The sequence below is a fragment of the Uloborus diversus genome, chromosome 5 (assembly GCF_026930045.1).
Source record: "Uloborus diversus isolate 005 chromosome 5, Udiv.v.3.1, whole genome shotgun sequence".
NCBI lineage: Eukaryota > Metazoa > Arthropoda > Arachnida > Araneae > Uloboridae > Uloborus > Uloborus diversus.
In genome coordinates, this window is record NC_072735.1 from 93,795,257 (window position 1) to 93,822,988 (window position 27,732).

Here is a 27,732-nt window from a genome sequence, read left to right on the forward strand (position 1 = left end):
AACGTATAGACAACCAAAAGTACTTTAAGGTCCTAAAATTGTATACTTCCAGTCTGAAAAAAGTTTCCACAACCTGAGCTTAACATGGCAATTTGTTACAGACAGAATTTCAAGCTTTTTTTTTTTTTTTCAATTAAAGAACTCTTTACTGTTCAGATATAGTCAGCGGACCTCCTAAAGTATCTGACTGGCATTGCATTGCTACAGGGATTGCCATTACTACAATGCCATTATTATAATATAGCTAGCACAACACTTGAAACCTATGGGCATCTCAGGAGGATTAGCAGCTATTTCAATAACTCAAGCACAATTGAAACAGCGAGAAGCAAAGAGATGTAAGTGACGAAATTAAAAATTTGAGGTAACAAGTTCAAATGGTAGTTAGACCTCTCAGATAGTACTAGTAGTACTAGTGGGTGCTTTTTCACTCCAGAGTCATCCCGTACCTGCCACTATTTATGGCTTAACCAGTTCTTGAATGGGACCCTGAAGACAGCTGATTTTTTGAACCAGACCAGAAACTTAGCAATCCCTGGCCCAGCACCCCCAGAGGTATTGTTTCATTTCGAGGACTTAGTGATTACAAACATATTTAACATCCCCCAGTTACCATTAATGAAGACAATGAATCTTTGACCAGCAAGGAGCGAACCTGGAACCCTCCAGCATCAGGTAACAAGTCTGATGCCTTACCAATCAGGCCACCACTGCCCAGTAGTAGGTGCTGCTGTACAGCATGATTTAGAATTTTTTTTTTTTTAACTAAGAGAGATCGCACACTTAACAGTGATGAAAGAGATCATGAGAGCTGATTGAGTGATAAAACTGATTTGGAGTGCCTCAGCATCCCAAATCAGTTTTTTCTAAAATTTTCTTTCAGTTATCACTTTCTACCTTTCCTTAATCCTTAAGTTTACGTTTGCACACCATTATTTAGAGCACAAAGCAATAAAAATTCAAAGAGAAAGCTAGTGAATGCTAAACTACACTGCCTAGAATGAGAAATTTCGAAGCAGTAACAGTCCTGTGAGGAGAGTGAGTCACCCTATTCCCATTTGAATTTCAATAAATGATTGCTTTATGCACAGAAAGAGAAGTAAAAATAACACTTCACATACCAAGGGGACTGTCAGATAGGAGGATATTAAAAGGGCAATTGCTTACAGATGAATATTTACCCTAGGACAGGGTTTGGATATGAATGGGTGTAACCCGAGTAATCTCTCTCAGATTAATGAAAGCCTACCTAAGATCTGAACATAAACGTGCTTTACTCGAAACTTTAAATAGTCCGCTTAAATCTCTTTTCTTTTCACTGCCTCAATTGTTTATTTAAAAAAAAAAATAATTTGAATTTTATCATCTTGAATTCAAATTATGTTTTTTGCAATAACGAGTGTGTGTGTATATGTAAGCGTGTGTTTGTATGTGGAGGGTATGTGTGTGTAGGCACGTGTGTTTGTGTCTGTGTGCAGGCGTGAGTGTTGGGTAGTTATATGTGAGTGTGTGTGTTTGTGTATGTGTGTAGGTGTATATATGTATATGTGTGTAGGTGCGTGTAGGTATGCATGTAAGTGTAGGATATTGACGAAACCTGGAGACTGTTTTCGCTAGAGGTGCAGCATCATGAGGACCCGGTTGACGGTGATGCTGTGGAGGGTGGCGGTGGGGAAAAATGATAGGACATCAAAAACAGTCAAATGAAAGCAATAAGCAATCGTGATTGCTCAAAAAAAAAACAAGAGTGGAATAGCAGAAATTCTAGTATATGATTTAATGTGTGTGATGGTAAGAGCTCTAATTCTAAACTCACTTCTTCAAAGTCTGTGACTTCTGCCTCATCATCCGAGTCATCTTCATCTTTCCATTTGTTGAAGTCTACTTTCAACCAATGGAACTAAAAGTAAAAAGATATAAGATAAAATAAAAAATGCTTTAAAAAGGACACTTCTATTTAATAGTCTTACACTGAAAGGATAAACATATCCAGTTTTAAATAGGCTGGCTGCCTCCCGTGATATACTGAGCTCAACTAAGAAAACTATTTAGTCCAGTCAAGGAACACATTATAGCATGCATGGAATATGCGATAATTTTGACTTCAGAATATTGTTAGGGGTAGTTAGTAAGTAAACATACTAAAAGTCCCTGTTAGTAGGGGGTGAGCTAAAGGTGAGAGGGAGGAGGAAGAAAATTTTGGGTTTTGAGAAAATGTCGGAATCAGTAGAAAAAAAAAGGTTAAAATAAAAATTCAAGCTAATCAAACTTCCTATGAAACTGTTTCTACATATATTTGTTAAATTTCCAATAATTTTCCAGGTATATGTTATGAAAAATAGCTGATTTTTGGAAAAATTCTCTTTTTGCCCAACATTTGCTTCTAATGCTTCCGAGGATCAGTATTCATGAAAATTGTCAAGGACAAAGTTGTAAAGTTTAAATTTCCTTCAATTTGATATGCTATTTTGTAATATTTTATTCAACCAATCAAAAGTTACAGAATTTCAAACATGCACTTTCATGGTAAAACATGGAACACTTGCCATTCAATTTTCAAACCGACTCGAAAGGATCTCGCTTACTTCCTCTTTCCTCAACGAATTCGACATTCCTGATGGACAATAAAATAGTATTTGTGGATTCCTACAACCAGAGTTCATACTCTATTTGGATGAAAAAAATCCATGACTTTCCCAAGACTTTTTCATGACTTCATAAAAATTTTCATGACCTTGTTACATGAAGACAATAGTACTATTTAATATCAAACTTGCAACTTTTTGGAAATGAGCACTGCAGAACTTCTACTTGAATGATACTACCTCATTGAATCACTTACTTCTGATTGAAAAAATATCAGCATACACCTAAAAAAACGCCCAAGTTGGTGCTACATGCAATATTTTTGGATGTGATAACCGGACTGTCTGATATATTGCATAATAAAATAAAAATGCAGTGAATAGAATATAATGATGCTTAAAGGCTTTTTTTTTTAATAAACAGGCAAGATGATAATGAATGCGATAAAGGTTGAATGAGTCATTATTAAGTTTCAATAAATTTGCTTCAAAAGTTGCCCTTTAATGTCAATGGTGCATTTATCATCCTCATAACTTAACAGTATTTTGATTCTTTAAAGTAAAGCCACGTTCTTTAGTTAATTCATGTTTCTAGTTTCTACACTAGGTATTAAAAAAAGAAAAAAAAATCAGTAGGTGGTGAATAAATCTGATTCAAATGTACTTGTTTACTAATTTGCACATTTTCAAATGCATACATTAGTTTAAATTAATAGGTTCAGAAATTCTAGAAAATAGTGTGATTCCTGACATTGAAAGTAGCTTTGAATTGCATGGATTAGTTTTGCGTGCTGAATGTTGGGCAGAGTATTAGAATTTACCTATTTCAATATTCTATCATCTGACTACAGATCTTCATTTTCTAAAACCTTCAACAAATTAAGATATAAACTTTGATAAATTTAATTATAAAGTTTTTACGAGTGATGGAAACGAACTTTGATGCAATGGAATTGCGTTTTTTTGGGTGGGGCGAAATCAAGAACATGCAAGTTCGCTACTACAGAATATAAAAAGCATTGAAAATAATGGTAAATTCAAAATGAGTGATGTCGAAGCACTAAAATAACATTGCAAAAAAAAAAAAAAGACGAGCGGCTACAACAGAAGTCGATGCAATGAAATTTTAAAATTCAAATTTGTTTTCAGGATAGTTCAGTTTTCCAGTTTAAACAGTTTTAATGTGCAATACTGTTAAATCCCTCAAGATTTCAAATGCTCTTTTAGCTATTGTTTCTTTAACTTTGCTCAGGACATTTTTCCATGACCTAAAATAAATTTCCATGACTTTGTATGAAAATTTCAATTTTCCATGACTTTTCCAGGTCTGAAATTTGTTTATTTTTTCCCATGACTTTCCAGGATTTCCATGACCCATATGAACCCTGTACAACATGAATGATATTTAATTTTGGGGGCGGGGATTGTGAAATTGTGACAAGGGGGAAGGAAAACGTAAGAAGTGCAACATCAAGCATTTTTTAATACGAATATGTTAATGAAAAGCAGCTTATAAAACAAACTTTGCGACAAGGGGGGGGGGGGGCAAAAACGTAGAGAAAAAGCGCGACATTATTTATAGACAACCCATTATTAAGGAATTGGACGAAGATTTGCAAAATCATATATATGCAGTTTGCAGTATGAACTGGTGGACTGAGGACTATACATACATAAAGTCAGCATTATACGAACTGTTTAAGGAAATTGATAACGACATTTGTTTTATTTAATTTGTTGATACTGAGGATACCTAGTTCATAAAACCGTTAGGCAAAAAGAGACGACTGTATAAACCATATGGACATCAATATCAGTTAGAAAATTGAAACGATGCACAGTGGAGTATGTGGAGTATTTGCATGAAAATCCTGACCAAAAATCCAAAATTAAAAAATCACCCGATTCTTATGAAATGAACGCTAATGATAAAGCTATTGAAAAATGAGTCAAATACGCTCAGAGCTTTAATTGATGTTGATATTGCGAAGACGGCTATCATCAGATGGCAAAATTCTTCATTAGCTTTCATTTGAGAAGAAGTCCTCCTGGTTCTTGTGATACCTCCTGGTCCTTGTTCTCGTGATAGCCAAATCCCTAACTGATCACAACATTCAGCTGTTAAAACGTACCAGAAATCTAAAATCATACAACATGTATCTAAGGTATAGTAGAGTCTCGAAAATCCGAGGTAATTAGGGCCAGGGTTCATACTCTATTTGAATGAAAAAATTCCATGACTTCATAAAAATTTTCATGACCTTGTTACATGAAGGGAATAGTACTATTTAATATCAAACTTGCCATTTTTTGAAAATGAGTACTAGCAAAACTTCCCCGTTAATACCACTATCTCATCCAAGCATTTAATAATTGAAAAACAATCAGTGTACACCTAAAAAACCAAACTTCGTATATGTCTTCTTCATATAAATTTAAGTAAAGTAAAAATACAGTGAACAAACATAAAGATGTTTAAATGTGTAGCTTTTTATATGTATTTTTTTTTTTATAAACAGGCAAAATGATAATGAATGGGACAAAAGTTGAATGAGTTATTACTAAATTTCTATAAATTTGGTTTAAAAGGCTTTTAGTGTCAACAGTACATTTAATCATCCGAATAACTTGACAGTACTTGGGCTCTTCAAAGTAAAGAAACATTCTTTACTAAATTCATGTTTCTAAACCAGATATTTAATTAAAAAAACACATTCAGCAGTGAATAGATCTTCTGATTCAAATCTACTTGTTTACTTATTTGCACATTTTCAAATGCATAAAAATTAATAGGTTCAGAAATTCTGGAATATAGTGTTTGATTCTTGACACTGAACATAGCAGTGGGTCGCATGAATCAGTTTTGAGAGCCATATGTTGGGCACTTATTGTTGGGGTTTTAGGGTATTAGAATTCCCCTATTTATGTATACTATCACCTGACTCATGTCTTTATTTTTTTTAAACCTTCAACAAATTAAGATAAATTTTAAAATAAATTTTATACAAGTTATGGAAACGAACTCGGATGCAATTGAATTGCGTTTTTTGAGTGCGTGTGGCAAAAATCAAGAACGTGCAAGTTCGCTACTACAGAATATAAAATATGAAAAATGTTGAAAATAATGTAACTTCAAAATGGGTGATGTCCAAGCAGTAAAATCGCATTGCAAAAAAAAAGGGGTGTGGTTGCTACAGAATGGATGCAATGAGATTTCAAAATTCAGATTTATCGGGATCGTTCAATTTTCCAGTTTTAATAGTTTTTATCACTAAAAATGTCTAATGCTCTTTACGCAACTGCTAATTTATCTTTGCCCAGACATTTTTCCATGACTCTAAATAAATTTCCATGACTTTGACTGAAAATTTCAATTTTCCATGACTTTTCCAGGTCTGAACTTTGCTAAATTTTTTTCCATGACTTTCCAGGATTTCCATGACCCGTACGAACCCTGTAGGGCTCGCCCCATGTCGGATTACTGAAAACTCGGATTATCCGAAATTTTTTTTAGACTACGTAAGGACATGCGCTGTTTACTTCCTTAAGCAATGAAAAGGAAATATTGTCTCCTCTAAAAATTTATCACTGAAATATCAATATAAATTTATGTTTTAATTAACCCTAAAGGAGTTTTTGATTAGTTTTTTTTTTCTTGATGTCTGCACGTACTTGTGTGTAGCTTGCAGGCAACCAAAAACTGCCCTTTGATCGTCCTGGAATAAGTTTTGATGAGTTTCGTTGCTATGTGTGAGCGTACGCATGTACCTCACATAAAACAAAAACTTTAGTCACAGAAGGATAAAATTTCATATATACGCTTTGTACAGCGTCAAGTTTTGCTCTTTCCTTTTAAATAGCAACCTGATATTCCATAAGAGCTGTTTGTTTATCCTTTAAGACAAAACAATGTTTTAATTTCAAGTTATTTTTTGTATCAACCTACTTCCCACTTTCTCCAAGACATTTCTTAATCCATCTCTAACAGTCAAAGAATATTTCATGTCACCTGGGAAGTGTTATTGACATAAACCTTTCAATTTCTTTAAATTACCTTATCCTATAATTTAAAGGACAACATTTTACATAGCAAAATATTTAAATTTTCAGATTAAAACATTTTTTGTCTATAAAACGTATACCTTCAAAATATCAACAAAGTACTTCAGCTTAAGCGGAACTTCAGACTTTAAAGACTACTGTATATACAGGGTCCATTATGAAAGTAATGAGCATTTACTGGCAAAATATATTTATTGATCGTAATTTGTACAAATGTTCAATATTCTTCAAAATACATTCCTCCTGCATCAATACACTTGCGGAGACGTGTTTGCTACGCCTGAAACTCTTTCAAGGGAATGCCTCTCAGGAACGTTGTAACATGGTGTTGGATGTTTCCCAAGGTTCCCCAATGTTTTCCTTTCTTCTCTCTCGAGTCGCGGAAACAAAAAGAAAACACATGAAGCTAAGTAGGGACTGTAAGGTGGTGAGGGATCACCGGGGGGGGGGGGGACATCCATAACGGGGGTTTGTCGGCGACCTCCTCTTGGCTCTCTTTGAATGCCTTGTGCTACTTCCCAGACTGTGATCTTGAAATGCAATCGTTCTTGAAGGCTTCTTGCAGCATCTCGAATGTTTCAGTTGCATTTTTTCCAAACCTCACGCAAAACTTTATGGAGTATCATTGCTCAAGCGAACGCTCCATTGCGTTATGTTACAAAAGTTGAAAACATACTTCAAGTGGAGGCACTTATCTCCGCTCACACTGCTCGAAAGCAACCGACGACTAGATGCATTGAAAGGGCATATCCCGCACCACATTTCCCAGCCGGTTTTACCATGCTGCCATCTATCATCGCGTCACAATAACATTATGCTCATTACTTTCATAATGGACCCTGTATCAACAATTCTTCTCCCCGCGAATCCATTGAGGCTGCTGGGGTCATATGTATCTCTCATGTATGGTGCTCTAGCCACAAAAAGTCCCTCAACAAGTTCCATTACAGATCATTTATCAAAGTAGCTGCAAACATCAAGACTGATCTAACTCTGCCGTACCACCAGGTACACCTGTAGTTAGGAACTTAATGGTGAAGTAAAGGATTGGGGGTTTGGGAAAGGAGAAATGACCAACTCATGCAGAAACTCTCTGTATCTGATGTTGCTCCTAACCGAATCTTGAAAATGATTTTGACAGATTGCTTTTCTACAAGTGACGGGAAGGGCACTTGTAGAAAATCATCATTAAACTACTCCATCGCAAGCTTGCATTGCTAGGGCAGTTGCGATAATGCAAGTAAAATATTCATCCAGGATGAAGGGGACGACGATGACATCAATACATTACCAATTTCTTTGAACAAGTTTTCTACTGCTGGTGACATGATCCTTCCGCCTCTGAATAAAACCAAGATGTCACCTTATTGAGGAAAGAGAAAGTGCACGTTGCTTTCGAGTCGGTTTGAAATTTGTGAATGGCAAGTATTTTATTTTTCGCCATGAAAGTGAGTGTTTGAAATTCTGTAACTTTTGATTGATTGAATGAATAAAATATAACAAAAATAGCATATCAAATTTAAGGAAGTCAAAAGCTCCACAACTTTGTTATTGACAATTTTCATGTGTACTGATCATGGGAGGCACTAGGAACAAATGTTTGACAAAAAGAGAATTCTTCCGAAAATCATCGATTTTCACTAACATATACCCGGAAAATTGTCAAATGTGCAGAAAGTTTCATAGGAAGTGAATATAGCTTGAATTTTTATTTTAAACGCATTTTTCCACCGTTTCCAACATTTTTCTAAAAAACCCAAAATTTGCTTCCCTGCTCCCTCCCAGCTTTAGCTCACCCTCTAGGGGTGCGGACTTTTAGTATGTCTACTTACTAACTACTCCTAACAATATTCTTAAGTAAAACATTATTGCACATTCCATGCACCACGCTACACCCCTGTTTAGAACGCTCATTGACTGGACTAATTCACCTGTGGATATTGTATCAGAATGTCAATCATGATTTAAGTCAAATTATTTTTTTACATATTCAATTTTAATGCTTTTTTAACTTGACCCTCTGAAATCCTATAGAAAATTATATTTCAGATTTGTTTTCATCATTGTCAGTATAAACTTCTTCATTTTTGATTTCATTCCTACAGTTGATCTGTTGATCCACATTGGGCATTCTTGACTATTCAAAGTCTCTTTCCTCATTCAATCTAAAAGTTCAACTAAATGGTGGATGTGAAACAAAGTAGAGTAAACTTCTGATTATTCACGGAATTGAGTGGCACAAGAGCCGCGGATAAAAAGCAAAAAGGTTAAAATGAGGGACTAATAAGGCAAAAATGCTCTATTGATGATTAATACTTTCTAGAAAGTGAAAATATATACAGTACACAGTACAGTAAAATGTTTCAAAAATTTGTGCAACAGAATTTAACATCAATATAAAAAACAAGTATAAATGCACAATGAAGAAAGTGCAATAAATAAATAAGCAAATAAAACAAAAGCAACAGAGTTTAACATTTTTTTGATAAAAATAATTAACTGCCATTGGTATTTGCTACAAAAATAATGTTCCTGATTGTTGATTTATTTGCGGATAATCGGGAGTGTACTGTATTGACAAATGAGGCTTGTAGCTACATTGCAAGAATATTTACAGCTATATCATTAATTGCAAAAATAATAAGCAAGTACACATGAATCAGAAAAAAAAGGTATTTGAAAAAATAAAGAGCACATAAACTTAAAAAATTTATTTAATAATAATAATTAAGAAATGGTAATAGTTGAAAAAGAATCAAATTTAAATTTTAAAAAGTTTTTCATTAAAATCAGTAATGGCAATTTGGGGGAGGGGGGGCTTTTATGGTTCGTTTATTTATTTTATTTTCCAATTTAGGAACCCAAGCTAGAAATTATATTTAAAAAAAAAACAGAAGTGTCAATATTTGCAGTTCATAATTTGTTTTATTTTGTATATCTGTTTTACAAAACATTATTCAGCCCATGCAGCAACATTTAGTTTATGTATTCATTGTTTAGATATTAATAAATCAATTGTTTTACTTAAACAAGCCATACTTGCTTAATGAAGTTATTACCACACGTGTTAGTGACATCTCAAAATACTTTATACTTTTTTTTATTTATTTATTTTTTTTTTTTTGCTGCTGCTTCCCCACTTTTCAGTCCCAATTGCTGCTTCTGATTATAATTTAAAACCTTTACTGGATTTGATGTAACTTTCCATGCAAATATTCCCCAATATTTACTTTCCGCTTGTTTTTGATACTTATAATGCAGTACTATGCCAACGATATTGAACTTGTTTTGAATTACATGCCTAAAATTTGCTTACATCACATTATGAAGTTTTTAAGTTTTCTAGTGAAGTAATATTTGAAATATCATTGCCTCAGAACAACAGTAGGATATCTTACTGTTATTTCTGGAATTAGGCATCTTACAGTTGGTGACAATCTAGTGTTTTTGATATATATAAAAAAATTACAATATCAAGTTTAGCTGTGTGTCATAGTTAAAAAAATAAAAAATAAAATAAATAAATGACCACTCTGCAGGTTCCTAACAGTCTCCCCCCCCCCCCCATCCTCCTAAAAAAATTGCCATCTAGTCTTTTAGAAATAGGCATTTAAAATGTTTCAACAGAAATGACAGTAAGTTTTAATAGTTCATAGAAATGCTTTTTGAAAGATATGGCAGTACCTATCAGCTCTGCTCTTTATTATACTTTAGGGGTGGAAAATAAAATTACTTTTTGTATCAGCTTTGTATCGATAAAAATACAACTTCAAGTTAAATAAAACTATACCTTTTTATCTTCTTTCAAAAGTCTCTTCCAAAAGCCTTCTTCGGCTTTTATTAAAACAAATTCAGTAGCTCTTCCTCGAACAGAATATTTGGAATCCTTAAAAAAGCACACAAATTCAAAAATAAAAAACAGTAAATTAGTCAAAAAGTATACTCAAACAACAGAACTCAAAATAACAAAAATCACTGAATTTGTTTTCTTATTAAACAGTTCACAACAATTATTTCCGTTTATAACATAAAATGTGATTGTCAATCCAAAAAACAGGTTGTAATGCAGGGTTCATCTAAGTTAGCTTACTCAAAAAAAAAAAACTCTGCTTTTTTCCGGATCTCCCACTTGAATAATTCTACCGCCAATAATAAATAAGGATTGGTAATCTTCAATCAGTGTGATACAGCCCTATAGCCAGGGCTAAGGCAGAAATACATGAAATACATTGCCAACTGAGTCATTCCTCTTGGCTTCCTTAAGAGGTTTTCCACCTCCAGCTCAGTTACTTCTTAAGACGGGCTGATGAGTGCTAATAAGAACGAAACTGCACTCCTCTTATGCGGACAATTTTTAATTCCCCAGTTCCAATGCAAATAACATTAGTAAACCCGTGTCCTGCAGGCACCTCTCTATTGCAGACAAAAAAAAATTGTCCCGTTAGTGTCCGCATTAGAGGGATTTTACTGTAATTTGTTTTATTTCCAACTTGATTAATCATACCTTTTATTTATTTATTTTTAATTTTAAAAATAATTTTTTTGTAAATTTTTTTATACAAACAAAATTGTTTGTTTACATAATGCATAATTAAATTTCAACAGGAATTTAGTTTTAAAAACTATTATGTGGACAAGGAGGTTTATACTACTATTCCAAATAGTTCAAAATTCATTACATGTATGTCGGTGGTTCTTCTTAAAACATAATTGGTACTTGATAACTCAGCCGAGTAGTGAAAAGCCGAGTACTCGGTAAATCGGCAGAGTAGTGAAAGGCCGAGTACTCGGTACTCGGCCAAAGTGCTACTCGGTACGTCTCTAGAAAAAAACATGCCTTGCCTTCAATCTTAGAGTTGAACCGAACCATTGCTTTGGTCCCTCGGCTGGTCAGCACTAATTCTAAATTAGCTACTAGTTTGTTTGGCACTCTTGGCTTCCTTAAGAGGTTTTCCACCTCCAGCTCAGTCACTTCCTAAGTTGGGCAGATGAGTGCTAAAAACCATGAAACGGCAGTCCTCGGCAAATGACCGAGTTGGCGGTGTATTTCATGTATAGCAATCAGTCTCCACACCCCCAAAATTTAATGCATATTGAAAATAAAAACACTTACTTCAGTATAAAAATTCATATTATAAGTACATATCTTGATTTAAATGACTAAGTATCTCATATATGGATGCATTTACAAAAAAATATTGCATAGTAAAAATTTAAACTTGATCACGTAAGACCCTCTTACCCCCTTTTAATTTAAATAAAGGGGGGGGGGGGGACGACCCACTTACCTCTTCATATGGAGTATGTGGGATAATCATCTTTTAGAAGATGAAGAGGAACTAAAAGTTGCAAGAGGTTTAGAGAACATAGACCTAATTGCATTTACTTCTAAATATTTTTATTGTAAAATGGAATGAGCTCAGGTTTCCAGAGATAGCTGTTCACAACAGCTTAACATTGCAGCTATCAGCTGCAATGTTTGAAGGAAAAGCTAATGTTGAAGAGCACGGAATGCACCAAAAATTTTTTGGAAGTGACCGAAAATTTAGGATCTTTTGTTTTACAAATGGTGTGGATAAAATTATTCAACCTTCAAAACAGATGAAAATATGAATGTTCTCTGCCGGTAATTTCCGAGACAATGCCTAGGTATGCACACTTATTTTTAAGGGTAAGTACCCAAAAAGGATATTTTTCATTGAACTATACTCCAGGAGTGATAATAGACTCAAGTAAAATTTTCTGAAGACAGTGAAATTTTCAGAAACTAAGAAGTTTTAAATTTGATTTTCAGTCTTATGAAGACTGTTCACTTCTTATAAACTATAATATGCTTAAGAATGATGATGTTTTATTTATTTTAAACTCTTTTGATCTTCACATTCAATTCTCTTGTGAGAAAAAAAAAAGATTTATTATGTTCCCTTTCCTGATCTAGTTTCTTGTACTCTGTTCGGTTTTGAAATGACCATTTATTGCAAACCTTTTGTGGTTTTTTTACCTCTTTATAGACTTATAGTCTTACCCTCCAAGTCAAAAATATTCTGCTTTTAATAGTTTTGTTTATCATGTTTCATCTGTTCTTCACTGGACTTAAAGAACAACTATCTTAGAACTGTGGTAGGTAATTGATAGAGACTATATACCTACTTTGATGCTATAAAAACTTTTAACGTTTCAGATTCCAGGTGATGCTCTCTCCTATTAATAAACTTCTGATCTTTTTGGTTGCACCTTGTCTTCATTTCTACTGATTCTTTATTGTTTTATAATTTTCTCATTGGTGTGGGGTTAACGTGTTATTTTTATTTTCTAAGCTGATGGCTGTTTTACCTTGTAGCTCTTGTCGGATGTACTTTCATCCATAAGATCACTCCTTTTGCATTGAAAAAAGGTTCCTTGTAACTTCGAAATACGTTTATGCAGTTTTCTGTAAATTTGTGCCTTTTTATGTTTTGTATTCTTTTCCTTCTCAAGCACAAAGATCTTGATTCCATTCTTAGATGCTAATCAGTTTAACTGAAAGTGAACTTGCTTAATTTAGTTCCTAAATAATTATAAAACTTCAATACTTTGCAAACATCACATTAATATGGCAAATCACAGACTTCAAAGCTTGGCCTAATTGCATGCCACATCGCTTAGGAGAATGCAATTACAATTTTTAATATGTGTATCATTCAGGTAAGAGAAAGTCATAGACTTCTGCAACTTGAACCACTCTATTCAAAATAATGTGATTATGTGTTACAGTAATAATATAAATATTAAATTTAGAAATCAAAATTTCTTACCTTAAATTTCATAAACTTCAACATTTTGAAAATAAAAATAAAGCAAATTTACAATGAAAACTTACTTCAGGTTTTATTTCTTTCAGAAATTCTAAAGTTACTTCGTGATCTTTATTATCCGTACCACCTTTGCCCCTGAAAATATTTAACAGTGTGTCAATAAGTTAAAAATTAAGTTATCAAATATATCGTTCAAATTTTATATTCATTAAAAAATTTTGCAAAATAAATTTATGTTGGACAAAATGAAAAATCAACTGAATCTTCATATGTTTAACAATACAAATATTACGACGATTTAATAAGATACAGTAGAGAACCAATTATCCAGGATGTTCAAGACCATCGCTATCCCAGATATCTGAGCTTCCAGTTTTCTGGATTTCTAAAAAATACTGTTTGCAGATTGTTTATGAAACTCGAATTACTATAATGCATAGTAATGCATTTGAAAATATGAAGAAAACAGTTCAAATAGCATTTCTTCAACATGGAGAAATTTTCGGGGAGAGACCACCCGAACTCCTTCCCCTAAGTTCATTAAATTAGACTTAAATTTGCGGTTCCTCCTTTTCATCACTGAAGTCTCAAGAATTTAAGTTCTAAAATTTGTTGAGAGAAAGCTTTGAAATTCCCTCTTCGTAAGTCCTCCAAAGATTACCTAAAGCTGAATTCTGAACAGGGTTGGAGTCGGACTGATTTTAGAGTAAAGGAGCCAGAGTCATTGGAAAGCATACTGACTCCGGGCCTCTTTTTTTCCTCTAATTTTCACTTACTCTCCTTACATTAAAAAAAAAAAAAAACGATGAGGAATAGGTTCGATTTACACATGAAGATCTACTAATAACAGGGGTGATTGTGAGTTCATCAAAAAATACCTGAAAGCTTCAAGACGAGAACGGGGGGGGGGGGGGGGGGGTAATCTTTGGCCCCTATTACTTAAGTGCACCTATGCCATAGTATTAAATAGTTCAATAGTCAGAGTCAAAATAGTGTGTGTACATTTGATTAAAATTTTAATGGGTTACAAAGTTACTTTTGAGCTGGTGTTATACAAAATTATCTTGACATTTGTCCATCTAAAAGAATAGGTGTCCATCTTAAGGCTTTTGCAGGTATATTTGATGAGTATTATATAATTTTTAAAAAATTGCGGAGGTAGGGAGATAAAAGCATAACAATAAAAAACATGATTCTGGTATTTTCGGACATGAAAATACCGGAAATACGTCCGAAAATACCGGAAATTCGGTAAAATACCGGAACACAATCACCCCTGTAATAAGCATAACTGCCATTGGCAACTAGCTGGATTCTTTATTTATTGAGCTTATACTTTAAGTAATAGTTACTTCCAACAACCCGCTAGCTTGAATGTTTTTTAACTTTCAACAAAAAGCAATTGCCAGCAAATGGTTTTGTTGCCTAACATTTACAGTAATTAAAAACAACTAAAAAATAAACTTTTTTTTTTTACTTTGGTCTTAGTCACGAAACAGTAAAAGGAATGTTTCCCTTGAGCAAGTCGGGAACTGTAGCTCAGGAAGAAACTTCCAAGGGTGTTCGGTAAATTGAATAAGTGTTGGCACGAAAGCACAGATCCAAAAGATCCGAAGTGTTCACTCTAAAGGAAAAAAGGACAGGGTGCTAGTCTTTGAAAGGGGCACTGTTATCAAAAAAGGGCACTATTAAATGCGGTGCACCCCCCCTCCCCCCCCAAGAGCAATGAAGTGCCCACTCAAAAAGTAGTTAGCTCCCCCCCCCCCCTCCAAAAAAGGGAGAAATAACAATTTAAAATACTGCAAAAATTCAAACATTGTAATCTGCACCATGAGTCCCCCCCCCCAACCCCCCTCTTTGATGGCCATCACCGACTTCAGAATTAAATATAGTGATATTATCCAGAGTCACTTGTCTTTAGAAAAAGGCTCGCTTGACTAACTAAGCACATTTTCCCCACTCCCTAAGGAGCATTTAGCTAATGCTGAAATTTGACTTTTGGGTGTTTTTCCACATTATTTTGGGTTATAAATTTGACTACTTATTCCGTAAGAATAAAAACTCTAGGCATTTCAAAATCCTTTGAATTGCAATGTAAGGAGAACAGTATTTAATTACGTATCCCCCTTCCTATATAAGAAAACTTCCTAGTAATCTGCGTTATATCATGAAATATTTTAGTAGACATAAAGATCATGATGAATGTAAATTAAACCTTTTAAAAAATATTGCATCTCAAGACAAACATTAAATTAAAATACCATGAGTTCATTTGTTTGAATATAGTATTTTTTGCAAAAAAATCAGTGATAACCAATGAGGAAATAATGATTAAAATCCTATTTGCAATAATGTCGCACATAATGAAATATACATTCCAATTGTTAAAAAAACTGAAATACTGTCAAGATGCAACGGATTGCAATCTCAGCACTGGAAGTAATTTTTGGCGAAACATCCCAAAAATAGTGCTATGATTTATTGAAATAAAACATAAAATAAGTTAATCTTAGGTTGTATATGTCAAAACAACTTCCGATTGTCAAATATATTACAATATTTCCAAGATGTAAAAGGATTGAAATCTCAAAGACAAGAAGCAAGTTGCCGAGAAATGAGAGTTCAATGTTGGCATGGTTTCAAAAATAAAGTATTTTTTAAAAATAATTTCAGACTGTCAAAAATATCAAAATATTTACAAAATGCATAAGGATTGACATCTCAAGCGCAGTGGACGATTTTCTGCGATGCATGTGTTAAGCATATTGACACGTTAAGAAAATTCAAAATTGCATTGATGAAATGTTAATATATATATGCACAATTCAACAAATGCCTAAGGAATTCAAGCACTAGATAAGCTTTTATAACTTTTTCTATCACTTAAAAATGGAACTTTTTTCCTAAGCCCTTTTCAAGTTTTATCAAGAGCATACCAACCCTTCTTCTGTTCTATTTTGCAGAAGAAAAACAGTCTGAAACATAACTGATCTTCGTATTTTATTTGCTGGCATCTATATATTTTTATTTCAAACCTTTAAATTTCCTTTTAGCAGAAGGCTCGTGTCCTTTGCGTTCGCACTCAGACTTTTTCCAAGTACCCATTCTAATTTTCCTGGAACAGACATCTCCTGACCTTACAGCAGAAAATACTACGAGATGTTTACCCTCATTGTTAACTCTCAGAAGATCAAAGTACTGTCTGATCTGGAAAGCCGCGACTAGCACCCTAGCACCGTTGAACGGTTCTATTTTAAAAAGGGGTGAGAGCTTATCATAGCTATTAGTTTAGTTCTCACTAAAAAATATGAAATAAGTACATGATTTCTAGGTTGCAACAATCAATAATTGCAAATAATCTAAAAATCTTCATATTAAGGTAAAGTCTAAAGTAGCCAATAAAACTAAAAATGAGTGAAGACTAAATATAGATATAGTAAAAGCTATTCGTACAAAGCTATATACCGCCACATTTTGTGTAAAATTTGCTCCAGATGTGCTTGCACTCCAGCTTTTCTCTGCAACATAGTCCCTCTGCAATATACTTACATTTAAATTTTGTAGTTGTAATATAATTTAAGATGTATTGCAGAAATTTTTCAGAGTTAAAACTATTTATATTTTTTATAAATTCTGAAATTAACTTGGGTGTCACTCACCAGATGGGTGTCACCAAGGGAGGACCTCCGCCTTTCAACAAAGGATTTTTGACTGCAAAAAAACTTTTTTTCTCTCTAGTTGCAGCATGAATAGCAAAAATTGAAAGCACACGATTTGACCAACATCTATTTGAAATACACCTCCAGCTCAGTCATTCCAGCCGAGGACTTGTTAAACATTAAAAGGGAGCAAACTAATCCTTTTCAATTTTTGTAAAAAAATGGGGTTTTCAATTTTACTTTTAAGTCGTAATATCTATTGGAAAATTTGATTTTGAAATTCACTTTTTAACGTTGTACGCATCAAAGGTTTACTTTAAAATACAACACGAAAATTTCATGAAAAGAAATTGATATTTTAATCTTTGTTTAGAGGTTTCCCCCCTGTTGATCGCTGGTAGTGGACTGTATAACTTATTATGAGAAATAGCTGAGGCTGACACAATTGTAGTTTTGCTTGGTTTTATTAAAGAACAATTATATTGTGTACATCATGCCGCCGCAGTCTGTTTCTCAAAATAAGTTATACAGTCCACTACCAGCGATCAACATATGGTCCGTCGAGCCGGATCATATGTATTTTACTGTGCATATGCAAATTTATATATTTACACTGTAAACTGCATTTCTCGTGGAGCCGCAGAAACAGTATAAATATATAAATTTGCATATGCACAGTAAAATACACCCCCCTTCTTATGAGGGGGAAAATTGAAAAAAAAAAATCAAATGAAAAAATAAAAAGGAGTCGGACGTTCAGAAATTCAGGAGTCTGAGTCGGCCATTTTCCTTCTGACTCAGCAGCCCTTGTTCTAAATACTTCAGCTTTGAATATTTCTCGGGGAAGGAGGACCCGAACTCCAAGGCGGTTTAAAGTTGCGCTTTTAAGACTCCACTTTCGGAATTTCGCCTTAAGAGAGCCCCCCCTCCCCCCCTCTTGACATTACCAAAGACAGCCGAAAAGTTAAGTCTTCAATTACAAACCTTTTCGAGGGGGGCCCAAATTCCCTGAAGTCATTTAAGTATAGCCTCAAATCAGGGTTGACAAATTTCTGCCGAGGTGATTAAAACCACTGGTAGAAACCGGTTAAAACCAGCATGGCAAAAACCACTTTCTGCCACTTTTGCGGCAGAAACTGGCAAAACCACAAAAAAAGAAAAATTCATTCTTGATATACAACAGAAAATGCATGGAAAAAATAATTGTTTACCAAAGTACTGTAATTTTATTACAAAATTATCACAGTTCAAAATCAATCCTGCAATTTGTTTGGATCCTGCAATTGCCTCTTAGAAAAGGTGATTTCAAAAATCTAAACAGGTTCTCAATGTACTACGCACAAATGAAATTTTAGAATATTCTTAAAACAGAAGAGTTAGCAGACAATGCATCAAGGGCAAGCAATGTTCATGAAACTTTCATCTATTGTATAACTGGTCCACCATGTAGTAACTGGGGTTGTGGTAAAAATTTGACTAGAAAAATAAGTTTTGAGAAATGAGGCTAATTTGCTTTGCAAAGCTGTGACATTAGGTACAAAATTTAGTCAGGGGCAAATCCAGGATTTTTATCTCACTACCTATTTTTGTGAAAGTACTGTATCAATATTCTATTTTTGTGAAAGTTTTTTTTTTTAATCAGTATTGGTTTTGTGATTTTTAAAGGTACATCCTAATTTTTGTCTCAGAAAATTAGAGCAATTTAAACGTTAGTTTGAAAAGTGCAAATGTCATTAACTAATATTTTGATTTTTTTTGGGGGGGGGGACCTAAAAGGTAGGGAAAATATCATTGTATTTCAGCTCAATAAGCTTTAACTCAGGGTCGGGTTTTTTTGCCGGGCCAGTGGAAAAAACCATGGCGAAAATGGAAAAAAACGGCAAAAATGGAAAAAACGGCAAAAACCTAATTGCAAATAAAGTAGCATTATAGTGTTAATAAAGAAATAGTGACAATATAATATAAATAATGCATTTTAATATTTTAGTTATGTCTCTCCATGTTACTTCTAATTTATAAGGTGAAAAATAAATAAAAAACAAATGTTGGGATTGCAAAACTTAAGATTTTAAATGTTTGCTAAGACAATTTTTTCAGACTGAGCCAATTCCTTCAATGCTGAAACAAAGAATGTTTACTTAGGCTTAGTAAATTAATAAAAAAATTGAATTCCAATTATATATATATATATATATTTAATTTTTTTTTTTTTTTGATCCCACTAAGATTTTTAAGTTATTTAATTAATAACAGAATATTTACTTGAATATAGAAAAATATTAACTTTTTCTCACTAAAGAAATATTGCATTTTTTCTAACTTATTGGTAAAATGGATAGCCAAGAGAAGAATTTAAAAAGAAAAAAAAGCTGATCAATATGTGCATTCTATATTCACTCTACCTTTTAGTGACACTAGCTCACTCTACAGAAAATGGCAAAGCCTTTTATCAAAATCTTTTCATGCTTTTACTTTTACATAAAAAGGAAAAAAAAAACTGTCTGTAAGTTGTTAACACAAAATCTATTTTTGCCACTTTGGAAAAAACTGGCAAAAACCTATTTTTGCGGGTGGTAAAAACTGTGGTTTTTTCCGCCTCCGGCAAAAACTTGCCAACCCTGCTTTAACTGTATACAATTCAGGAAATCACCATCCCCTAAAACTGATGCTAAAATATTGCTTAAAAGCAATTTGGCGAAAAACAGTGAAACTTGAGTATAATGCTATGAAAAAGATGTTACCTAAGCGATTGTTCATATAAATCATCTTAGCATTTTATTTTATGAGTAAACTATGTTTTACACAGAAAAACATGTTTTCTATTTTAAAACACAGGTTTTTTGTGAAACTTTCGTTTTTTTTCTAAATATTGTTTCTAGAATGTGTCGTTTTTCAAAGTTAGTTTTGTGAAGCTGCTGATTTTATAATTTGATTTTTGTGAAAGTATCGATTTTAAAATAAGATTTTTGTGAAAGTACCGAGAAGCGGTTGTAAAATCAACCTGTATTGGGCCCTGTTAGTTAAGTAAAATTCTGGCACTTTCTTCTTGAAGCACATGACATAATTTCAATCACAAACAATTTAGAGGAAGCATATAAGTGAGCAAATTACAATCAGTAATGCCTGTTTAATTCTGTATGTCACTCCTCTTTCCTAAGCACCCCTGTATGATTTTTCATCCTTTGTTAAATCAATCCAAATACTAAGCATCTGCAATAGGAAAGTTCCCTTTCTGAACTAAATCAAGGGCACGAGCATGGGATTTTATTTTTTTAAATGATGAAATGATGTTTAATTTTTTAGTTTACTTAAATATCATTTACTAATTACTAGAGTTATTAAACATATTTTAAAATTTTTGCCAGTTTCTGCCGGTTATAACCAGTTTCTGCCACTGGCACAGCAAAAACTAGTTTCTGCCGGCAGAAAGCCAACCCTGCCTCAAATGGTTTTTAATACATCAGCTACAAAACATTTTCATGTTTTGTAGCTGAACACCCAAATCATCTCTGTCCTTCACCAAAGATTGCCTAAATTAGTGTTTTTAATACTCCAATTTTCGATTTTTTTTTAAACCTTCCCCTCCCCACATTTACATCATTAAAGACAGCCTAAACATATTAGACCTTTAAATTTTTAAGAGTTTGCAGAGGAGAATTCCCAAACCACTCCTACAAAAATGGCTTTCAATTCAGTTTTTCGACATTTTACATTGGAGCCCCTTGAGAACGCCCCCCCCCCCCTCTTAGATTGTCTAAGATTTGCAATTGCTTGGTCAAGCTTTTTGACCTCAGTATTGTGGGTTAATTTGCGGATTTAACCCTCTTTGCAAGAGCAGTATTTTTTCGCAAACTCGTGCTACCGTTATTTTTCTCGTTTCCTTTCTCTCTCCCATATTTCTATTGTAGCGAGTGTTAGATTGAATGATATTGAAATTTAGCGACTCCTCAAGTATTAGTCAAAAATACAGGAAGGGTTGCCCATCAGCAGTATAAACCAGCTTGAAATTTTCCCGATTATTTCTATAATTCCCATTTTTAATAAAATCTTCAAAATCCCTGATAGTTCCCATTTTAATTGGTATATGGACGCCCTTTGCTGCAGCGTAAACATTTCATTTCCTCAGCAATCACTCTCAATCAGTGACTCAGATTCAACTCTTAGACATTTTAAGAGTGGATATAATTTTCATTTATGTGTGTAAAGTTTGCAAGAAAGAAAAAAAACTCTCAAATGAAAAAAAAAATGAAAGGCTAAATTTTCAATCTGAGATGATTATTTTGAAAAATCAGGAAGAATAGCGAGCAACTCTGCGGTCTGCAATGAAGTGAGTCGAAAGTAACAGAGCTACACCTAAAAAGCATCACACGCCGCGAATCTAAAAGCCACTCCTCCAAAAGCACATTGCAAACATAAGAAGCCCATGGCAGAAAATCGAGAGGATGTCGATGTAAATTCGTGGTTATGGAACGGTCCAGTAATTAAAGCATTTTTCAAACACTCAATTTTTCTTTTTTAAGTAAAAACTGAAAGAAAATCATTAAATTTCTTTCCATCTTGGAAATTTTGTCCAAGATGGAAATCCGTCCTGAGACGGAAGGTCTTGCACCCATGAGAGTAACATTTGAAAGTTATTACTTCTGAATTTCATTCAATAAAAATAATTTTTAACATTTTATCTTAAATGCTAATAGATTATGTTTAGTACGAAACTATGCCGAGTTGTTATACTAACTGCATGCATCATTTCATATAGGAGGAGGTGCGGTATGTTGGACCGCGGGGCACGACACGGTAAACGACATCGTGCAGCCATTGTTTAGCCGAGTTCTGATATTTCCCCATCGTTTCCCATCATTGCGGCAATGACTTGACTGATACATACCTTTTTTTGAAAATTGGTTTTCAAATCGCTTTCAAAGCCTAAAAACCTCCGAAATACAGAAAAAACAAAAAAAAAAGCAGACAATCGCGGATCCAAGGAAGATTTTCATCTCTGTATCGATGTCTAACACGTATGTTGAAAAATTAAGTTCAAATTCATCTATCAATTTTTTTTGCGAAGAGTATATAAATACATAAACGGGAAAAGTTAAAAACTGGATTTTACATGAAATAGAGTAATTTTTCGCACATTAGCCTCAAAAGCCATGAGGATAAAATACAATTCTACAGATACCTATAATTTGGCACTTTAAGAAAGTTACAAAAAACAAATATTTTTGAAAATTTTGTACATATCTGGAAACATTAATGAGAAGAGGTTGCAAAAAGAAGTTCAATTAGGTATCAAATCAAAAATGAAAACAGAAAACAAAAATTTGAACTGAAGAAGAAAAGGCTAAGCTTTAATTTATATTATATTAATGTCACAATGAACTGGGGCTGGGCCCAAAAACCAACGTGCTTCCCACATTGTTAAACCGGTTTAGATTTTTTCTCTAAACTGATGCATCAATACTGTTCCGATGTACAGACATTGGTTGAGGGTTGCTGTCGTTTTAATATAATATTTTCACACTAATGTTAAATAAGCAGCGTTCCAATCTGGCTTAACAATGAAGAGTTACGACCTTCATTTCTCCCAAAACATGTAGAAATACACATATGTGCTTTGTTCCTGTTGAAAGATATGATGAACTTTTGAGTTTATCAAATAGTCACTTGCCACAAAAAAACAAAATTTAAAGAGGAAAATAGCAACAAAAATTGCAGACATGTATTTTGGTGTTAAAAGCAATGGAGTTCCTAGCACAGGTGTCACACGGCTCAGTAACTTGTAGTGTCACCCCCTCTCTCTCAAAAAAAAAAACCTTTAAATGTCCTTTTGTAAATATGATAAACAATAAAATCTCTCCTTAACGGGCACCCCTCTTATGCGGACAATTAATATCCCAATCCCAGTGGCAAAAAGTTTCGTAGCTGTCTCCGACAAGCTTTTAGAACTTCATAATTTGGCTGCAAAATTTCGAGCGTGGTTTCAATAAAAAAAAATAAACGAGTCTTTATTTAAATAATTATTTTTGAAATAAGGCAGGAGGTGTCCCCCCCCCACCCAAAGACGATGCTCCCCCTCCAAACTAAGCCCAAAATCTTTCTCAAATTACCTCCTCCTAAAAGCTTCAATGGTGCAATCTGATGACCCCCGCACCCCTGTCCTTGGTGGGCACCTGACATTTGCAAAAAATTTGTTGGCTATTAAACAGAGGTCTGTCCACGATTTTTTCACAGGGTCCATTTTTTTTTGTGAAAAAGCAAATAATTTTGCGTGGGGGGGGGGGGGAGCAGAAGAGCGAAATTTCAAAATGGGTGATTGTGTGAATTTTTCTTTTTCCGTTATTATATTATATTCTGTTTATTAACTGGAAAAAAAAATCATTCATTAAAAACATCTAAATTTTGTGATTTCCATAAAGATAAAAGGAGAATTTATTTGTTTACCTCTTAACAAAGCGTATTAAACATCAAAAAATCTGTTTCTCAAAGCGGATGCAAAGAGATTGCAATTCGCAAAGTGACGGCTCCAAAAATTTAAAAACGGCTCATAAAAGAATTTTTTTTTTAAATTTTCTAATTGTATTTTAGAGGCTTATAATAAACATATCATTTATATCTATCGACAAAGTTGCAGCAAAAATTAAAATTATACCATCTATTCAGCATTTAAATGTTTGACTCAAGTAAAACGGAATTTCGTTTTAAAATCTTGAAATGATGGTTTTAATAGACTTTTCATTTATTTGCCTCCATATTAAGCAAAGTTAGCTTGAAAAAAAAAAAAAAAAAGAGTAAAAGTTCGATTTTCATGTTGGATGCAATCAGATTGCATTTTTCAAAATGAAAGCATTATAAGTATAAAATGGTAAATAAAAAGTTTATTAAAGTAAAATAATTTTAGAATAACCATTTAACAAGTGTGCCTGATGAATATTAATATCACTCACATATTCACCGAAAATTCGGAATCTTGAAAAAAAAAAAGGATGAATAAAAGGTTTAACACCAGACACTAAATAGCGATAATTTTAAAGCTGGTAACCCTATTTGAAGCGATCACATTTCAATTCACTAATAAATGCTTTTTTTTTGTAAGTCATTAGCAGGAAGAAAAAGTCTTTACTCTGCATTTTCAGAGAACTTTATAACAACACTACTGCAAAGGATTTGATGAAACAAACAAGCTATGTTATTAGATATTTATTGCTTGCATCACAGAAATGTGCTGTTTTTTTTTTTTTTTGTGCACAGTAATATGCATTATTTTGATTTCAGATTTGCTTTTCAGTAAACAATTTTTAAAAGATCATTTTGCTTTGGGTTATACATGCCACAGTGGGTGGGCGAACGATCACAATGATCACTTGTGATCACGTGTACACATGTGCAATCATTCTCTTCCTGCTATCATTCTCTTCCTGCGTCAGCAGTTCATGCAAATAAATGTCCGACAGTTGCAGACAGCTTTTTTTTGCGGACAACTTATTTTTTTAGCGCAGACAGAACTGTCCGCGATAGGGTTTTGTTGTCCGACAGGGTGGTTTTGTTGTCGGCGATGCGATGATCGCCGTGCCACAATGTTGCCGTGTCACGGCGTTTCTGCCACTGGGATCCCGACAACCCCCCCCCCCCCTTGGCGAGGATAGAATTTTTAGCTCATTTCGAAAATCGCCAACATTGGCGATAAAACTTTTTCCGGTAGCTCTAGTAACCCTGCAGAATATACCTGGGAAGTACAGATGTGAACTAATTCTTTTCGCACGTGTGTCCGTGGAGGTAGGTGCACATATGTTCTGCTCTTAGGGTGGTGTTGTTTCGTACAATATACCTTACAGGAATGCTTATTTTGTGTTAGTTTAAATTCAGTAGTTGTGTTTTGAAGTAAAAACATTAGAAAATGCCAGTTTCTTCAAACTTGAAGGTTAATTAAAAGTTAACTCCAACGTGGTGTGTATCTGTAACGTGCCATTGTCATATGATGTATTGTTTTAGGCAGAGTGTGAATATTTATACCATATAAAAAGGTAAGTTCTTTATTTTAGAATTCAAAAAAACCTCTCACTTCCAAAATTCTTTGTTTTTACAAATCCTTGAGGGGTTCTTGTAGTATACATAACTGTGACCATACTCCGACTGTAATGTATATTAACAGTCGGAGGGATAACGGACCGAGCGGAGCGAGGTCCTGGCGAGCCAGAGGTCTCATAGTACTTTCGTAATGAGACCGAGGCAGGGCTGGCGAGCCTAGGTCTCATTACGAAAGTACTATGAGACCGAGGGCTCGTATCCCGGAGAAATGATGAAAAAAAAATTAATGCATTAATTTCGACTTGTAATTAATACAATTTATTTCATTGTATTTTAATATGTTTACAAAAAACCCCGGCCCTGTACATTTTTGAAGCATATATTCGTGATGTTTTTTGTTGAGCTTTTATGTTGTTTTTATATATATTGTGTTCTGAAGTGCTTTGATCATGTTTTTCATCTGATTTTTTCCTGTTGGCGCTAAAAAAGCATCGCTAAGAACGATGTATGACATATGTCGTCATACATCGTTTTCTTGGCGACGCTTTCTTGGCGCCAACAGGAAAAAGTCGCCAAGGGTGGGGTATATCACATCAGTTCCAAAAAATCTTTGCTTTTGTTTGACACAAGTATTGGAATTGGGGCACTCCATTCCAAAGTATATAAGATTCACCTCCCTCTTATTTTTTTTAATACTAAAAAAATGTACACACACACATATATATATATGTGCATATATATATATATATATATATATATATATATATATATATATAAAAGAAGTAACCCCCCCGAAAGTCGGGTCTAGCTACGCCTCTGTTTCTTACCATGTAAGAAAACAGATAGGAAAAAAAATGTTATTAGTGACAAAGTTTAGAATTTTAAATACTTACTTGAAATATAATCTATCTTTCTCAAGTTTAATTGTGGGGTTTCTGCAATCTTCTAGTTGAACTTTAACATAGAGGAGATTCCTTCGCTGTGCCCAAAATACAGGTGGCGGTAGAAGACTATATTTAAAATAAGACAAATCAAACACAAAATTTACAGTTAAAATAAAAGAACAGTTAATTTACATTTTGTAACTGTAGTTGCATGACTTTGAATCTAAATACTGCACTTTCAGTTATCAAAATATAAATTGTTTTTTATTGAAATTCATGAACAAGGAGTAAACAGCTCTGATGTTTGGTCAACTGCAATACCTCAATTTTTTCTTAATGGACCAATTTTTATTTTTGATTCAACATTCTGCTAAATTCAGTACCTAATTTGAGAATCCCCCCCCCCCAAACTTTAAGTAAGAAGAGACATCCTGAATGAAAATTCTTGAAATATATCTTAATCACTTCATATGAATTTACTTCATAGGAATATGATAGATTTACTAAAATGGTTGAACTAAATTTAAGTTTTATTTCCAAACTTCGCATTCATAATGCTTACTAGAACTTGCAACTTTGGAAAGTGAAAAATAAACCAACTTTTGTTTGTTTAGTACAAGATAATGTTTGAGAAATACATTTTGCTTCAAAATAATTTGGGAGAACTTAAAGTGAGTCGACAATTCAAGCTACTTGCCAAAACTAGAAAAAAAAAAAAATGCATTGGCATTACATCACATAATGCAAGAAAGTGACATTACTCGACACAAGTATTCGAAAATCAGTAACGAATTATACTTTTACTATCCATTTGCAGTTGGTTTTTTCGGAAAACAGTAAATGATACAAGCTATGCAACTTTGTTAAAAATTTGAATAGCAACTGCTCGCATATTATATTATATTAGCAACTGCTCGCAAGTTGCCATTATGTTGCTCACTTGTAATGAATTAATCCTATTACTGAAGTTATTCGATTCATTAAAAAAAATATATAGAACTTGATAAAGAATTCTTTTAGATTCCGGATTATTCTTTACACATCAGCATTAGACAATTTTGGAACGCTAAAACGTACAGTCGTAAACACATTTAAATGCAAACTAAATTCTAAAATTTTACACGCCTTACATCATGCTTCGTGGTCAGACAAAAGAACAAACATAAACGTCCAAAATTCATAAGAAATCTTACCGCTCATCACCCATTGCAATTGTAATTTTTGTATATGTCGCTAAGCAATATATTTCCAAAAATAAACTACTGATAGCAACAAAATTTAATTTATAGCAACAATTTTTATTATTTCCCACTGATGATCCGGTAAAATGACATGCGCATTGATAAGCTATGCTGTTGCCACTTTAACTATGACTCGATAACAATAATCACAGGCATAATTTTGAATATAGCATTCTAAACATTTTCCTGCGCTCACGTGAACGTTCAATCTACTGTGATATGTCGCGAGTATTAAGGAACTCGTTAAGTGCTGAAATCTCCTATATCAGGCAAGTTTTTTTCTATGAATTCATTACTCTTTTTTAAAAACGCTGCTATTTATGAAATTTGAAAGTTCCAACTCCTATTCCTATTCAGAGTCACAACTGAGTACAACTGTATTTATGTCGAGGACTGCATACTAAGTGCCTTGCCTCCATTATTTTATATACCGATAGAGGGCAGCACCATCATCGGATCGTACAGTTAATGAGCAGGGCCGT

General features: G+C 33.6%; 2 protein-coding genes across 2 annotated transcripts in view; one reads left to right on the forward strand and one right to left on the reverse strand.

The window, feature by feature from the left end:
- Positions 1–679, forward strand: part of LOC129223020 (serine/threonine-protein kinase 16-like) — an 8,796-nt gene extending 8,117 nt beyond the window's left edge. Inside the window, exon 6 of the mRNA XM_054857584.1 lies at positions 644–679. Coding sequence (XP_054713559.1) covers positions 644–679 — 36 coding nt within the window. The remainder of the gene's footprint in view (positions 1–643) is intronic.
- Positions 680–986: 307 nt separating this feature from the next.
- Positions 987–27,354, reverse strand: LOC129223021 (uncharacterized). The gene is made up of 6 exons (XM_054857585.1): positions 27,203–27,354; positions 26,019–26,135; positions 13,507–13,576; positions 10,438–10,533; positions 1,817–1,900; positions 987–995 (listed from the first exon to the last, which is right to left on the reverse strand). The coding sequence occupies exons 1-6, from the start codon at positions 27,214–27,216 to the stop codon at positions 987–989; spliced, it is 390 nt and encodes a 129-aa protein (XP_054713560.1). The 5' UTR covers positions 27,217–27,354.
- Positions 27,355–27,732: the final 378 nt, after the last annotated feature.